General features: G+C 36.9%; 1 protein-coding gene across 1 annotated transcript; it reads left to right on the forward strand.

Annotated features, from left to right (window-relative positions):
* The first annotated feature begins 6,653 nt into the window (after window positions 1–6,653).
* On the forward strand, window positions 6,654–7,562 carry LOC111405234 (calcium-binding allergen Ole e 8-like). Its single transcript, XM_023034037.1, has one exon. The coding sequence runs from the start codon at window positions 6,704–6,706 to the stop codon at window positions 7,232–7,234; it is 531 nt and encodes a 176-aa protein (XP_022889805.1). The 5' UTR covers window positions 6,654–6,703; the 3' UTR covers window positions 7,235–7,562.
* The last annotated feature ends 9,606 nt before the right edge of the window (window positions 7,563–17,168 follow it).

Genomic DNA, 17,168 nt, shown 5'->3' on the forward strand with positions numbered 1-17,168 from the left:
TACAACAACCCGTTTACCGTCTTGCAATACAAAACTATATGAATTCATATTAGCATTCTACAAACATCGATTGATAATTATTGTACAATCGTTCATGCAAACATCTCGTCGGATTCCGAACGTTCTCGTTCCGCACTGTTAAGTCGCTTCCACGCCCTTGATCTGTCCATTTGAGACTGTCCATGTGTCTTAGCGTGTTGGACTAGGCTTGCGTGTCCGCAGTTGAGTCCATTATCTGTTGGAAACATTTTTTGTGATCAACAAATCACATATTCATGCAATAAAATATTTTGTACATAAATTTAAATTTTTTCTTATTTTTAATCACACATTTTTCAAAAAATCACTATTTAAAACATATTTTTCTCAGCTAGTAGCAAGCACATGTATGTGCATAATGAATGATATGCGTAATATTTTTCAAGTAAGAGGATTGATAATGTCAAAAGAAAAAAAAATTATTGAAGAATATACATATAAATAAAAGTTTTATGAAAATTACATACATAAGTGAAAATGTTGCATAAATCGAAATGTAGTGATTTGCTTATGCTAGACTTTGGTTGGACACCTATTTTCAACAATTACGGTGATATCGACCAATTTTATGATACAGACAAACACGAAGAAAAATCAAATTAAAATATGTACATTTGATTATATTTAAAATGTTTATGTATAAGTAAATTAAAGGTACGTAAATATTTTTCAAATTAAAATTATATATATTTATTTTGTCTATACCATAAACTTGTTTACCTAAAAAATAAAAATAAAAAAGAATTTTAACTAAACATATTTAGAAACAAAAAATTACAAATTAATCATGCTCCTCATATTAATCCATATCATCTTTTTTAAATTAGAACCAAAGTTACACTCAAAATAGATATCGAAGTGAAAAATTTTAAACAAGGGATGTCCATTTCTTTTGAATGGGATTAATACAAATGGAGGAATAAAAATTCTTCATTTAAATGTACTGAGATAAAACTAATTTTCTTTTCTTTTCTTTATAGATTTATATCTAATAAATAACATGATTACCATCAATTTTTATGCTTATGCAAAAATGAACACGCAATAATAAATAACCAATACTATAATAATTATTTTTTAGAATGCATAATATTAATTTTTACTAATACTTAAAAAAATGGATTTAGCGAAAATGAGTAGTTGAGATGCAAAGCTTGTATTTAGTGTGTGGATACAAATATTAGAAGAGTCAATAACTCCTAATTATTAAGAGTAATTAATAAGGTTTTTAAGATTGTCTCCCATCACTGATTCCTTACTTCATAACTATTGATCACATTTCAGCAGTTTTTTCTTTTCAATTTATTGTTATTTGTATTTAAATAGTTATATTATCAAGTATTAATTAATTAAAAGCAAAATCTATAATTATTTAACGAAAATATTGACAATGATATATGAAAACAAAATGGTAAATTGAACATTTCTCATCTATCTGCACATTTTATTTTATATATATTGTAATTATAATATAATTATATAAATAGATGAACATTGATTTTAAGTGAAACTCACTTATATAAATAATAAATAATACAATATACATACATGTACATATAAAATAACATTATAGTATATTAAATGTGGTATTAATGATAGATTAATTAGAATTTAATTTCATGTAGTCTCCTTTTAAGTATAGAGTTGGCCCCCGTTTGATCCCCATTCTTTTGAAAAAATACATTCTTAAATAATGTTTTGATATCATTTCAACTACGCATTCTTCAATGAAATAATATTACACGTAAACTCAAAATTTTTTCTTATTTTTTAATCACACATTTTCCATCAATACACTATTCAAAAATGCATTATTATAAAAAGAATGGGGCTCAAACAAGGGCTTAATTTTTCATATTGGAGTACTCATAATTTTAGATTGATTAAATTAAGTTTAATTACTCAAAATCAAAGCTCATCTACATATATAATCATATTAAAAATATAATAAATATTATTTTATATGATAATTAATCTACCATTATATTAATGCAACCTTTAATATATTTTATTATATAATTATGATAAAATTATATCTATATATGTGAGCTTAGATTTTAAGTGGTAAACTTAGTTTAAATAATGTAATTTAAGTAATTAAACTTAATTCAATTAATGTAAAATTTTAAATACTTTAATATAAAACAATAAGTATTACATTGAAGTGAATATTAAATGCACTTAAATTATATTAAATATATAAGAGTAGAATTGATGTATAGCTAAAAATATAAGGGATTTTTGTTAAGAGCATTAATTCAATTTATTCAACATGAAATTGAAAAATGGGTATTGTTTAAGGAACTCAAATGATGGCCCTAAATTCTCATTTTGATAATAAAAAAAATTATTTTAATTTGATTAATAGCATTAATTCAAAATGAAATTGAAAAAAACAAATGTTTAAAGAGCTCAAATGATGGCCTTATATAACCATGTATAGAAATTTTAAAAAAAAATTAATTTAATTAATAGCATTTCACTTAAATGGATATTAAATGAAGTTAAATTATATTAAATTGTATTATATTAAATATATAAGGGTAGAATTGACATATAACTAAATATGTAAGGGTAAAATTAGTATTCAAAAGTTTCTCTTCAATCCACACTTTTAATATATTGTAGATAGATACTGGCCATCAAACAGTGGCTAATTCTTCTTGAATAAATAATAAAATTATTAATTCTTGGACGAAATAATGAATTTGTCTATATCCAACAACATATGTCAAAGTTAATAAAAACTTTAGTCTCTGTCAACATTGAATATTCAAAATTAGCACTTTGTTCTATATTCTTGTTTTTAAAGATATGGATTCTTAAAGTTAATAATTTGATAGAAAATTCATCTTGCAAAATTATCGTCGAATCTTATTGTGACTCACGTGTGAGATGGTCCATTAACTTTTGGAATGATATTGTTAATTTGTTGAATAAAACCGAAATGTCAGAAGAAATTTAATATAGGAGCTGATAAATAGACACATTGTTGTAGGATTCGATTGCATAAAAAATTTCCAAAATAAGTGGACCCTTCCCCTAATGTGAGTATTCTGTCAGTGGGTCGATCACCTATTTTCTAGCAGGTATGTAATTTGTTATTGCTTCCTCCGCATTAATTGGGTCAATTAACGGGCCTCAATATGGTATTTAAGCCTCTAAGGCCAATGTGTGAATTTTTACCCCAGAGCCTTTTTTTTTTTTTTAATTATTATTCCACATCGGCCATACTTCGACTTCTTAACTTTTTCAACATTTTACTTTTTCCGAGTAAAAATTTAGGATAAATTTTAAAATATTAATTATTACCATCTGAATTTTAGGTAATGTTTGATTGCTCCAATTTTTCCATAGAAAGTGGATTCCATTTTCCAACTTTTGGTTGTTTGATTGTCCAAAATTTTCCATAGAATTGAAATTCTCACTTTTTGCCACATCAGCATTTTCCATGAAATCATGGAATTGGAATTCTCACCAAAATGGTGAGAATTGAAATTCCCAGTTACTATAGCGATTTTTTAATTTTTTTCTATTTTTAAATTTTTGGCAATGAAATTAAATTCTAAGAATTATCGTAAAAAAATATTTCTCTTTTATTGACAATTTTCATATAAAATAAAATTAAACGAACACTAAAATATAGATAATTTTCTTTTATTTTTTATTTTTTATTTTTGTTGGCAATGGAATCAAATTTCATACCTAATACGAGTAAATTTTATCTCTTTAATTGACAATTTTCATGTAAAACAAAGCCAAACGAACATAAAAAAAACTTTTATTTCAATATTTTTCACGTGAAAAATTATATCAATTAAACACAATAATTTACAATTCCCAAGAAAATAAATTTAAAGCGATTCAATTCCCTGGAATTCGTTTTCAATTCAATTCAATTCCATCTTTACAATCAAACGGACCCTTAGATTACTCGCTATTTTAGGATAAGTCATTTACGACAGCACCCATGCTGCAGAAAACGGACGAGGCCACGCGTCTGGTACGCGGGATGCTAAAAAATTCTTCACGCGTTAAAATATGAAAAACACCGATTTGTTACTCCGTGCAACTTTGTCCACATGCACCCAAAGTATCTGTTCTAATCCTTAAATCACTATATTCTATTCTTTATAATAATTAAGGTCCCATTTCTCCTCTCACAGGCATCAAAAGTTACTTACTGTTTAATTTCTTAAAAATGTTTCTTCCTGTTAGAATTTTGTTTAAATAAAGTTGGTTCAATATGAAGTTTTTTAAAAGTTTTTCTTCATAAGAAAACTCTTTGGAAATTATTTTTCAAACATTAAGTTTCCGTTTGATCTCTATTAATTTTCATTCTATAACATTTCATTTTTCTCTCTCTTATTTTCAACCACACAATCTTTCATAAAATAATATTACACGTAAATTGAAAATTTTTCCTTTTTTTTCAACCATTCATTTAAAAAAAAAAAACTATTTCACCCATTTTCTTTTTTACAAAATGGGGGCTAATTAACGAAGTTTCTCCAATAAACTCTATTATGCCCTTGTCTGAGCCCCATTTTAGGAGGAAAAAAATACATTTTTGAATCGTGTATTGATTAAAAATATGTGGTTAAAAAATAAGAAAAATTTTGAATTTGCGCGGAATATTATTTTATTGAAAAATGTGTAATTGAAATGATATCAAAACATTATTTAATAATGTATATTTTTTTTAAAAATGGGGCTCAAACAAAGCTATAAGAAGTAGAAACAAAAGTCTTGTCATACGAATATTATGTTAGAATCTCACAAAATTGCCACTTTAATTTCTCCGAATGATGTAATCTATAAGTCATATTCAAGAGAGGTTGTTCATTTTTCTTACAAGGAAATCACATAAATCAAAAGAGAGCATTGAAATGTCAAAGGTTAATAACCCAATCTAAGAAATAAAGCTTCGAGAATTAAGTTTAACAACATGCACCTTTTAAAAATTATGACGTTAAAAAGAAAATAATTTTCAAAACATTTTCGTTACATACCATTACATATTGACTACTTAGCCCCGTTTGACCTCCATTAAATTCAATTACATTACATTTCATTTTTCTCTCTTCTATTTTCAACCACACAATCTTTCATAAAATAATATTACACGTAAATCGAAAACTTTTCCTTCTTTTTCAACCACTTATTTTTCAAAAAAAATACTATTCCTCTATTTTCTTTTCCAAAAAATAGGGACCAAACAGGGGCTTAAATTTTGAATCAAAACTTTACAACTGTCACGGATAAAAGTAACAAAAGAAAATATCATAATTAGAGAATATGCTTTTTACATAGTATTTAAATAACAATGAATGAATGAAGGTGCAAACTTTTCATGTAGGGGGCCAAAAAATTTAAGGGGATGAAAAATATATGCACTTGTTTGATAAAGTTTTTTCGAAAATGATTATTCTATTTTTTTTATTTTTTATTCTTTTGTGAAAATGTGGTTGAAAATAGGAAAACATTATTAAAAAAGGTGAAAATTTATTTATCTGAATAATGTGTGATAGAAAATAGGTGCAAGTGGTTCTCAAAAAATCAAAATTCAACCAGGACGGTTTCTTATTTATATCGAATTTTTGTTTTTAAATATTTTTAAAAAATTAAAATATTGTAGGGAAGATCATCACACACTTTAGTCTTGTCCCTTCGCCAGTCAATATAATAAATAAAATATTATTTATTATTTTCTAACGCTACTTTAGTACGACATTATGCACTTTACCCAATCAAACACGACATCCATTTCCAATTTATTTCTTCCGTACAAAATAAGGAAAGTGAAGTATTCCTTTTCTTTTACCCATTTTTCCTCGTATTGCATCCACTGTCCTCAATCTTTAACAATTTTTACTTCTACTCCCAAATTCTACTTCTTATTAATAAATAGTTGAAAGATATTAAAAAAATAAATAAAACAAAACCGCTATATATATATATATTATCCTTAATATAAGTAGACAATAAATAATTGCAAGAGAGACAAATTGTCAAATAATAAAAAGGAAAAATTAAGGCAAACTTCCCAAAATTCTCACGTATGACACCTATCATTACCACCACAAAATCCATGCCACCCCGCTACCACCAGATCTACATTATTGCATTCCAAGATTCAAAAATATTATTTTCCCATATCATATAGAGGCTAGTCGAATTTTTCCACTTATTATATGTTCTGGTCGCAGTGAATACGAGTTTTCGAATAAGTCGACACCAATATTGATTGGCTCTATTATATTCTTCGCCTCAATTAAATAACAACAATATTGACAAGGGTGTGTGATTGGGGCGAGGGCTTGACATGGTGGTGGGGTGGGGGAGCGGGGTTAGTCGAGTGGAATTTTGAGGTGGATATTCGTTCTTTATGTTTTGTATTTTTCTTTTCAGTTATTCATTATCTAATGAGGACCACAGTTGCAAATTTATGAAAAACAAAAAAAATAAAAATGTCAAAAAGTAAAGGTTGAGGAAGAAATGCCCAAAAGTTAAAGGTTGGGACAGCGGCGACAACTTACCCCACCTTTTACACAATGCGGAGTGATGGAAATTATACCCGTTACCTTTTTCTCACACGTTTTCTATTTTCTATATATTTCAACCTCCTTCCCCGCTCAACAGTGAGAATCCCAGAAATTTCAGAATGGAAAAATCTCAAACAATGGAAGCAATTACACCTCCGAATTCAAAACCCTCCATGTACCTCGAAGATATGGGAGAGGTAGAAAAGACTTTCAACCGCTTCGATGCAAACGGCGACGGCAAGATTTCTACCGAAGAGTTCAGCGGCGTAATGAAAGCCTTAACAGCCGACACCACAGCCGACGAGGTCGGCCACATGATGACAGAGATGGATACCGACAAGGACGGTTTCATAAATCTCCACGAGTTCGCCACCTTCTGTAAAGGCGAGACCGATCCATTTGCCGCCCCTGGAGACGGCGGCGAGAAGGAGCTGAAGGAAGCGTTCGAGCTCTATGATCAGAATCACAACGGCTTGATTTCTGCTTCTGAGTTACACGTGATGCTCTCGCGTCTAGGTGAGCGTTGTACTGTTAAGGATTGTTCCAGGATGATCAAGTCCGTTGACTCTGATGGCGATGGTTACGTCAACTTTGCAGAGTTCAAGAAAATGATGACTAATAGTAGTAACAACACGCCTCAGTCCAATTAACACAGAATTCAGCATGTTCGAAAGTAATTAGGGCCAAGTGCTTGGGCCGTATAAATAAAAATAAGATTTTCCCATAATTTCTTATTATATGTTGTAATTCCAGGGGAAAACTTTTGTGGAAATTGTATGAAGTTTTATTAGATCAGATGTGTATAGAATTGGTCAACCCCGAGGTCACCTTGGTAGTCTTGAAGACTCCTTAATCCCGAGGTTGAAAGTTCACAATAGACAATGGCAGATCCAAAAATATTGACGAGCTATGACGATTATTGATCGTTGATCGTCGAGTTGTAATAATGATATCGTTTATTTATATTTAATTAAATAATATTAAATGTCATGTAGAGGCAAATAAGAGTTGATGTAATCACTTTTGACAACCTCTCGAGATGTTTCTCCCAAAAACTCATAGGGTCTTGCTCATCACATATAGGGGCACACAGTTTTCGGAGTGATTTAGTCCTCGAAGGTATTACACTCGAGGTCTTGCACTTTGCATATGTCCTCAAGTATCCTTTCGATATACGAGATTCATGAGTCCTCGAGCTCTTCCCTTCATACCGAACACCTTTTGGTCAGGCCCATAAGAAGTCTTATCTTCTAAGGATTATAATTTGATACAAACACCTCAACAAGATTCCTACGTCCACTAGAACTCTATGTCAACAATAGCATTATTGGTCATGCAATTATATTACAAATAAAATACTCCTCTCAAGTATGACTTTATTGGATAAAACATCCAACTAATTCAATCTTACTAGGAGTACACTATCTACCACTATAAATACAGGACCCAGGACCCAGGTCCATTATTTAGGTACGTCTTTACATGCAATTTCAGCATATATCCTCACATATATTTTCCTTCTGACTTAAGCATCGGAGAGACGACGACGACACATCTCATTGCCTTTGTTGCAGTAATCGGAAGGCCTCATTCATGCTCTTTCTCAGTCCTCATGCTCGGGAGATCTACTAGGTATGATTTTTGGTAGCATCAGTGAAGTCGTTTGTGGGAAGCGCTATCAAAAGCCATGGTCAACACACGTTCAGGTCTTCCTCCAGCAAGTTCATCCATACCAAGCAATCCACTTGCTAAAGATCCACCAACTCCTCAAGAAGAACCATCAGAAATACCAGTACCTCAACCGCCATTTGTCACCACTTGAGCATTTGAGGAACTTCATCAACAAGTCATTAGCTTGACTCAGCTGCTGAACCCAAGCAGCACATCTACACCACTGACCTCGACACTAGAAAGTAGATTCATGGTCGATGCTCGAGCTCGAGGTTCCGTTTCTATTGTTGACGCTGTTGGGACCTCGGGCATAAAACCTACGGGCCCGACCTCGGGGTTGGTCTCTTGAACATCGTGGAAGGTTAGTCCATGTCGAAGAACTGGTAGAGCTCGAGCTCAAGCCTAAATAGAAAAATTACTCATGGAATGATCACAACTTGAAGCTTCATTGTAAGTAGTTGTCCTTGTCCCCAGTATGTAGATTGCTTAATTTGTGTCCTTTTGGCCTTGCGTGCCCTTAAGCAGTTCATTTTTAGAATTCGGGCCAAGTTGCCTTGAGCACTTACTTTATTGTGATATAGCAGTTTGCTTTTAACATCGCTTCATCTTGTAGACATACATTCAACAAAAGCCCTATCCCGAGCAGGCACCATAAAGCCCTGCCCTACGCAAGCACCAAAGCCTTGTCACGAACATGCACCATCAAAGCCCTGCCCTAGGCAGGTACACCAAAGCTCTGTCAAGAGCAGGCACCACAAAGCCCTGTCTCGCGTAGGCACCAAAACCCTGTCACGAATAGGCACATTAAAGTCCTGGCCCGAGCAGGCACCATCAAAGCCCTGTCATGAGCAGGCACATCAAAATCTTGTCTTGCGCAGGCACCAAAGCCCTGTTACGAGCAGGCACCTCAAAGCCTTGCCCCGTGCAAGTATCAAAGCCCTGTCCCACGCAAGCACATCAAAGTCCTGCCTCGAGCAGACACCATCAAAGCCCTGTCATGAGCAGGCACGTCAAAGCCCTGCCCCGCGTAGGCACCAAAGCCCTATTCCAAGCAGACACCTCTAAGCATTGCCCCGTGCATACATCTAAGTCTTGTCCCGTGCAAGAACCTCTAAGTCTCGCAATGAATTAAAGTAAAAACCCTAACCATGGGCCTATCAAGAGCTTGTCAAGCTCAACCTATTATCAAATTTATTGAGACACAGCTCGGGGTATTATTTCACGTTGGGCTCGGGGGCCTGTCTTCGAGCTCAACACATTGTCTACTTCCAACTGCAAGAGCTCGGTATAATTCTCTCACATTGGGTTGGGGCTATGTCCTCGAGTTCAATTCATTGATAATCCCAGCTACACGAGCTTGGGAAATTTTTTTCACATTAGGCTCGTGTCTATCCTCGAGCTCAATTCTTTTCCCAAATCTCAGCTAGAAGGGCTCGAGATAATTGTTTCACATTGGGCTCGTGCCTATCCTCCAGCTCAATTCTTTCTCAAATCCAAGCCACACGGGCTCGGGATAATTTTTTCACATTGAGCTCGTGCCTATCCTCCAACTCAATTCTTTTCCCAAATCCCGACCACAAAGCTCCAGATAATTGTGTCACACTGGGCTTGAGTATATCCTAGAGCTCAATTTTTTTTTTCCAAATCCCAGCTCATGCCTATCTTCAAGCTCAATTCTTTCCCAAATGCCAGCCACACGGGCTAGAGATAAATTTTTCACATTGAGCTCTTACCTATCCTCAAGCTTAATTCTTTTTCCAAATCCTAGCCACAAGAGCTCGGGATGATTGTGTCACGTTGAGCTCGGGGGCCTGTCCTCGAGTTCAATCCATTGTCAAATCCTAACCATAAGAGTTCGAGATAAGTCTCTCACATTGGCTCGAGACTATCCTTGAGCTCAATACACTGTCTAATCCCAGACGCAAAGGCTCGGGATAATTATCGCACATTGAGTTTGGGCTATGTCTCCTATATAAACCATTGTCTATTCGTCCAGCTCATTTTTTTCAAAGTTTTTAAACAAAGCTCGAGGTCGAGTCTCTTTCTTTCAAAATTTTTAACAAGGTAGGGATCAAGCCCTTCCTTTCAAAATTTATGAGCTCGTGGTCGAGCTCTTCTCTTTCAAAATTTTTAACAAGGTAGGAATTAAGCCCTTCCTTTCAAAATTTATTAACGAGCTCGAGTTCGAGCCTCTTTCTTTCAAAATTTTCAACAAGGCAGGGATTAAGCCCTTCCTTTCAAATTTTATGAGCTCGAGGTCGATCTCCCTTCTTTCAAAATTTTTAACGAAGTCAAGGTCTAGACCTTTCAAAATTTTAACAATGTTGGGGTTGAGCACATTCATTTTTTTTAAAAGAAGATTGATAACGAGCTCATTCCTTTCCAAAATTTCAAAGTGGTTGAAACTTAATCTCCTAGGTCTATGCGCTCAAGTGCCGATCAACTCGTCACGAGCATGCTACCTCTAGGCATGATCATGCCTAACTCTTTAGCATGACCATGCCTAATCTATAGCATCAACATGCCAACTCCTAAGCATGAGCATGACCACTTCTTGGCATGAGCTCGCCAACTTCTAAGCATGAGCATGACCACTTCTTGGCCAACTTCTAAGCATGAGCATGACCACTTCTTGGCATGAGCTCGCCAACTTCTAAGCATGAGCATGACCACTTCTTGGCATGAGCTCTCCAACTTCGAAGCATGAGCATACCTATCACCCGACATGCTTAGCATCTCATCCCAGAAACTTGCATATCACGCAAGCCTCTGGCATGGATGCACGGGGGCTAGTGATGTGGTCACTTTTGGCAACCTCCCAAGATTTTCTCTCAACTACCTACCACTATAAATACAGGACCTAGGTCCATTATTCAGGTATGTCTTTACATGCAATTTCAACATATATCCTCACATATATTTCCCTTTTGACTTAAGCATCGGAGGGATGAGGACACATCTCGTTGCCTTTGTTGCAGGTACGAAAGGCCTCATTCGTGCTCTTTCTCAGTCCTCATGCTCAGGAGATTTACCAGGTACGATTTTTGGTAGCATCAGGAGCAACTGAATTTTCTACAATAGCATCAATAGTAAAAAATCTCATTCAAAATTTATGCTTAAGCATGCACGACACATCGTTACAAAGATAACTATTTGATAAATGAAGCGCAATAATTTAAAAATATATATATTGAAATAAGTAGCATCAAGCACGAGAATTTAGAAAAAGTGATCATGAAGACAATAATTCCAACTTTACTTTTCCTAAACTCATTACCTCTAGAGCTGATGCAAATGCAAGATAAAATAAACTGGAAAGCTCAAATAATCTCACAAAAGCACCGATCATACTCAGAAGGTAAAAAATGGGAGTGCCCCAGATATCTAATTAAACAAATTTATTGGATCTATGGTGACACAGTGGGACCTGAATCTGAATGTCATTAACTTTAAATGTCAAATAAACTATTCCTTACTCTTACCAATTCTCTGTTTCTCTCTTCTAGCAAACTACTACACAATTCCATATAGCAGCTAAATTTATAGATAGTGATATGGCAATTTTTGGGTATGCTCGAACATTTATCCTAGGATATAATACTCAAGCACTTGCAGCCTTGTTGTATCCTCATTTCCACAATCCTGTCCTCGAGCAAGAGTGGTCCTCAGGATATATTCTCCTCAGATCCCACGACTGTTATTATTGACCCAATAGGATTCCTGTGTCGTTTGAACTCTAACTCTACCATATTACTTCAATACTTGGCTCCCGCAAGGATTCTATCGTAAACATAATCATGGCATTGGTCCAACTCCTTTACCTAATAGGACTTTGTTGGATAGAGATACCTAGTTAGTTGAGTCCTACTAGGATAATATCACCTATTACTATAAATACAGGACCATGGGTCATTGTTCAGGTACGTTTCCATTATTTCCAGTTTATAGCCTCACACACATAATTCCCTTTTTGACTTAATCATTGGAGGGGCGACGAGAACATACCTCGTTGCCTTTATTTCAGGTGCCGAAAGATCACGATCATGCTCATTCAAAGCCCTCAAGCTCGTGAAATCAACAGGGATGACTTTTGGTAGCATCATTGGCGCTGTCTGTGGGAAATGCTACCAAAAGCCATGGTTAACACACGATAGGTCTTCCTCTCACAAGCTCATCTGCTCTCATCCCTCATCCTGTTGAAGGTCAACCGGCTCCTCAAGAAGAGTCCTCAGGAGTGCCTGCACCCCAGTCGGTGGTTGTCACAACTGAAGCCTTCGAAGAGCTCCGTCAGCAGGTGGCCACGCTAACATAGCTATTAAGTCAAAGAAATTTGCATCCGTCACCGGTGCAGGCAGAGCATGGTGGTTTTATGATTGATGCTTGAGCTTGAGCTCGAGCACCAAACCCCACAACTGACAGAGTAGGGACCTCGGGTATTCGTAACATGACCTCAGGCTCGAGATCGGTTGCTATGGATTCTGGGGAGATTGACCGGATCATTCAAGAAGGAATTACAGTTGGTCTGCAGAGGAATGCTCGGGGGCCAACGGGTTTTATCCCTAACACTCCATTCACGTCGGAGATATTGTCATATCCCCTGCCAGACAGATTTAAATATCCTCGCATTAAAGAGTATGATGGGACGACCGACCTAATCAACCATCTCAATATATATATATCGATGTCATGAATTTGCAAGTTGCGCCGGATCAAGTTATGTGTAAAGCCTTCCCATAAACGCTGACTAATACTGCTAGGAATTGGTTCTCGACATTAGAGCCCAACTCCATAGCCTCATTCTCAGATTTAGCTGATAAGTTCTCAGCCTTCTTTGCAAGTAGCAAGCGTATCAGAAAGACTGGGGCCTCTCTCATGAAACTTCGCCAGGGACCAAATGAAACCCTACGAGATTTTATGACGAGGTTTAACAAAGAAAGGTTTCAAATACCCGACCTGTACATCACAGCAGCTGTCTCTGCCCTCACTTACGCCATAAGATGTGAAGCCTTCAAGATGTCCTTATCAATGACCCTGCCACAGACAATGACTGAGCTCCTTACCCGAGCTGAAAAATACATTAATATGGAGGAAACGCTGAATCTAAGGAGATTTGGTCCTTCCCATGAAAAGGTCAAGAACAAGAAGCAACACGATCTTGTTCCTCGGCTAGAGCATTCTCGAGAAAAGTGCAACAATGAAGGGCTACCAGGGCCTCCCACCCAGTTGAACACCTAAAAGGCAAATATCTTAATGGAAATCAAAGATATGAAAGAGTTGAAGTGGCCTTCAAGAATGAAGTCGCACCCTGACACTAGAGATAGGAGCAAGTATTGTGAATTTCACCGAGATCATAGGCATACCATGGAGGATTGTCAAGCCTTGTAGTGGGAAATTGAAGCCCTCATTAAAAGAGGGCTCTTAAGGAATTACATTGGTCATGATAAACGCCCAAGGAATGATCGTGACAATCGGAAAGAGCCTTGAGCCGGAAGCCGTGCTCGACCTATTGCCGGGACCATTAATATTATCATTGGAGGCATAGCATTTGGAGGAGAAACAAGTAGTGGGCGAAAGCAATATGCCCGCCAACATGCTTATACATTAAAGGAATCCCATGATAAACTCAAAGACATTACTTTTGGGGCAAGAGATTTGGAAGGAGTATCATATCCTCATGACGATGCCTTGGTCGTCTCTACAATTGTGGCTAATTTTGAAGTAAAGATGATTCTGGTTGATAATGGGAGTGCGGAAAATATACTTTCACAGGAGGCTTTTGCTAAAATGGGGATCTCTCCCAAACAGCTCAAAGTAGTAAAAACTCCTCCACAGGGATTTGGTGGTGGAGTCATCATCCTGGAAGGCATCGTCAAGCTTCTGCTTACATTGGGTTCTGACAATGCACAAGTAATGGAGATCACGCCCTTCCAAGTGGTTAACACTCCTATGGCCTACAACATCATCCTGGAAAGACCCCTACTGAACAAGATCCAAGCCATAGTATTAACTTTCCAGCTAGCCATGAAGTTCCCAACAGGTCATGGCATCAGAATAGTTCAAGGAGACCAAATAGCTGCCAGATAGTGCTATGTTACTAGCATCCAAGGAATGAGTACAGACGTCATGCAACTTTCAGACCTCGAGCTCGAGCCAAGGAGTAGACTTACCCTAGTTGAGGAACTGGAAGTGGTCGAACTCGAGCATGGAAAAACAGTAACAATTGGTCGGGATCTCAAGGCTAGCCTCCTAGAGGAAGTCATCAATTGTCTGTCCCACAACATTGATGTTTTTGCATGGATGGTTGAGGATATGCCAAAGATAGACCTTGAAATAGCAGTCCATAGACTTAACATAAGCCTAGGGGCCAAACCTATTAAGTAAAGGAAGAGACAGTTTGCGCTAGAAAGATGTGTGGTCATTTTGGAAGAGGTCGGCAAACTGGTGAGAGTGGGGTTCATAAGGGAAGTCCAATACCCCGATTGGCTCACTAACGTTGTTCTTGTGAAGAAGGCCAGTGGTAAATGAAGGGTCTACATCGACTTTATAGATCTCAATAAGGCATGCCCTAAAGACAGCTACCCGCTCCCCAAATAGACAATATTGTGGATAGCACATCCAGACATAAGTTGTACAGCTTCTTAGATGCATTCTCAGGGTATTATCAAATCTTTATGGCTGAGGAAGACCAAGAGAAGACTTCATTCATGGCTGATTCAGCTATATATTACTATAGGATGATGCCGTTTGGGTTGAAAAATGCTGGGGCAATATATCAGAGGCTCGTCAACAAAGTCTTTGCTGATTTGATAGGGAAGAACATCGAGGCCTATGTTGACGACATGGTGGTAAAGAGTAAGAAGGTAGAGCAACACATATCCGACCTGGAGAAGGTATTCGCCACCCTACAAAAATATCGGATGAAGCTCAACCTAGAGAAGTGTGTGTTCGGTGTAGCTTCAGAAAAATTTTTGGGCTTCATGATCACTCACCAAGTGATAGAAGCAAACCCCGATAAGATCTAGGCTTTGGCAGCAATGGAATTTCCCAGGACTAAGAAAGAGGTCCAAAAATTGACAGGTAGGGTAGCAGCCCTAAACAGGTTCATGTCTCGGGCAACAGACACGTGCTTCATTTTCTTCAAAGTTCTTAGAAGTAGCCAATCCTTTGAATGGAATGAGGAGTGTGAGAAGGCTTTTCAGGAGCTCAAACAGACGTTGGCGTCTCCTCCTATCCTTACTAAACCAGAGCTTGTGGATACTTTGTTATTGTACTTAGTCATGTCTCAAAATGCAGTGAGCGGCATCTTGGTGAAAGAGGTCAACAGAGCCCAGCAACCCATTTACTACGTAAGTAAAGTCCTACTTGATGTAGAGACCAGGTACACTTTGGCCAAGCAACTTGCCCTTGCCCTAATAGTGGCAGCACGAAAGTTTCGGCAATATTTTTAGTCTCATCCCAGTGGTGCTCACTAACCAGCCTCTGAAACACATCCTTCAAAAGCCAAACGTCTCAGGCAGGTTACTAAAATGGGCAATTGAACTTGGAGAGTTTGACATAGAGTTCAAACCTCGTCTGTCCATCAAAGCCCAAGCCTTAGCGGATTTCATTGCAGAACTCACCCCAAGGCCTTGGGGGCCAGATGAGATCTCGAGCACTACGACAGATGTTTGGCAAATTTTCATAGATGGAATATCACACTCCTCGGGCTCAAGTACTGAGGTCATTATCACGAGCCCGGACATGTTCATAGACATTCTGTGTGCACTCAGGTTTGAATTTGAGGCAACCAATAATGAAGCAGAGTATGAGGCTATCATATAGCCATGGAACTTGCCATTAATCTCGAACTTGAAAGTATCAAAATTTTTAGTGATTCCCAGTTGGTGGTTGGCTAGATTGACGGTACATTCGAGAAGAAAGATGAAAAAATGAGTTTATACTGCTTAAAAGTTCATGATCTCCAACGAAAATTGAAGAGGTGCGAAATAGTCAAGATTGCCCGGGTGACAATTGCAAGGCAAATGCCTTATCAAGGCTAGTGTTCATGAGAGTAGATGGACTTGACAAGACAGTATATGTCAGATTTGTGATTGAGCCTAGCATCAATCCACCAGTTGGGGTAATGGACATTGATCATGAGCCATCATGGATGGATCCAATTGTGGATTTCATAACAAATGACAATCTTCCAGAAGATCCTCCGGCAACAAGGAGCGTCCGGTCAAAAGTTCCAAGGTATTGCATTATTGGTGGGGTCTTATTTCGCAGGAGCCTCACACTTTCGTACCTTAGGTGCCTTAAGCCTTCGGAATCCTCCCAAGCCCTAGAGGAAGTTCATGAAGGAGTATGTAGGAACCATCAAGGAGCTCGGGCATTAGCCTTTAAACTCATAAAGTACGGATATTACTAACCTACCATGAAGAAAGATGCCGTAGAATATGTGAAGAAGTTTGTGACAAGTGCCAGAGGTTTGGTAATGTTATCCACTTTCCCGCAGAGAACCTCACGAACATCAGTTGCTTGGTCCCGTTTGAGAAATGGGGTATTGATATCCTCAGTCCGTTTTTGATAACTAGGGGACAATTGAAGTTTGTAGTTGTAGCAGTGGAGTACTTTACGAAGTGAGTTGAGATCGAGCCCTTGGCAACTAATGATACCAATATTGTATACCCGAGGACTCTATACGTGCTCCGCTCATTTTTCTGCCACATGTCCTCGAGATCTTTCTAGTCCTCGAGGAAATTCATACGAATACTAAAATCACCTCATGGTCCTTGAGAATATGTCCTCGGAACATATTCCCTTAACAGATCTTCTAGACCTATGTGCCTAACAAACAAACACCTAAACACCCAAGAACTCTATATCAACTCTTACACCACTAGTCAAACAATTCCATTACGAGTAGGACAT

Source organism: Olea europaea, chromosome 12 (assembly GCF_002742605.1).
Source record: "Olea europaea var. sylvestris chromosome 12, O_europaea_v1, whole genome shotgun sequence".
Classification (NCBI taxonomy): Eukaryota; Viridiplantae; Streptophyta; class Magnoliopsida; order Lamiales; family Oleaceae; genus Olea; species Olea europaea.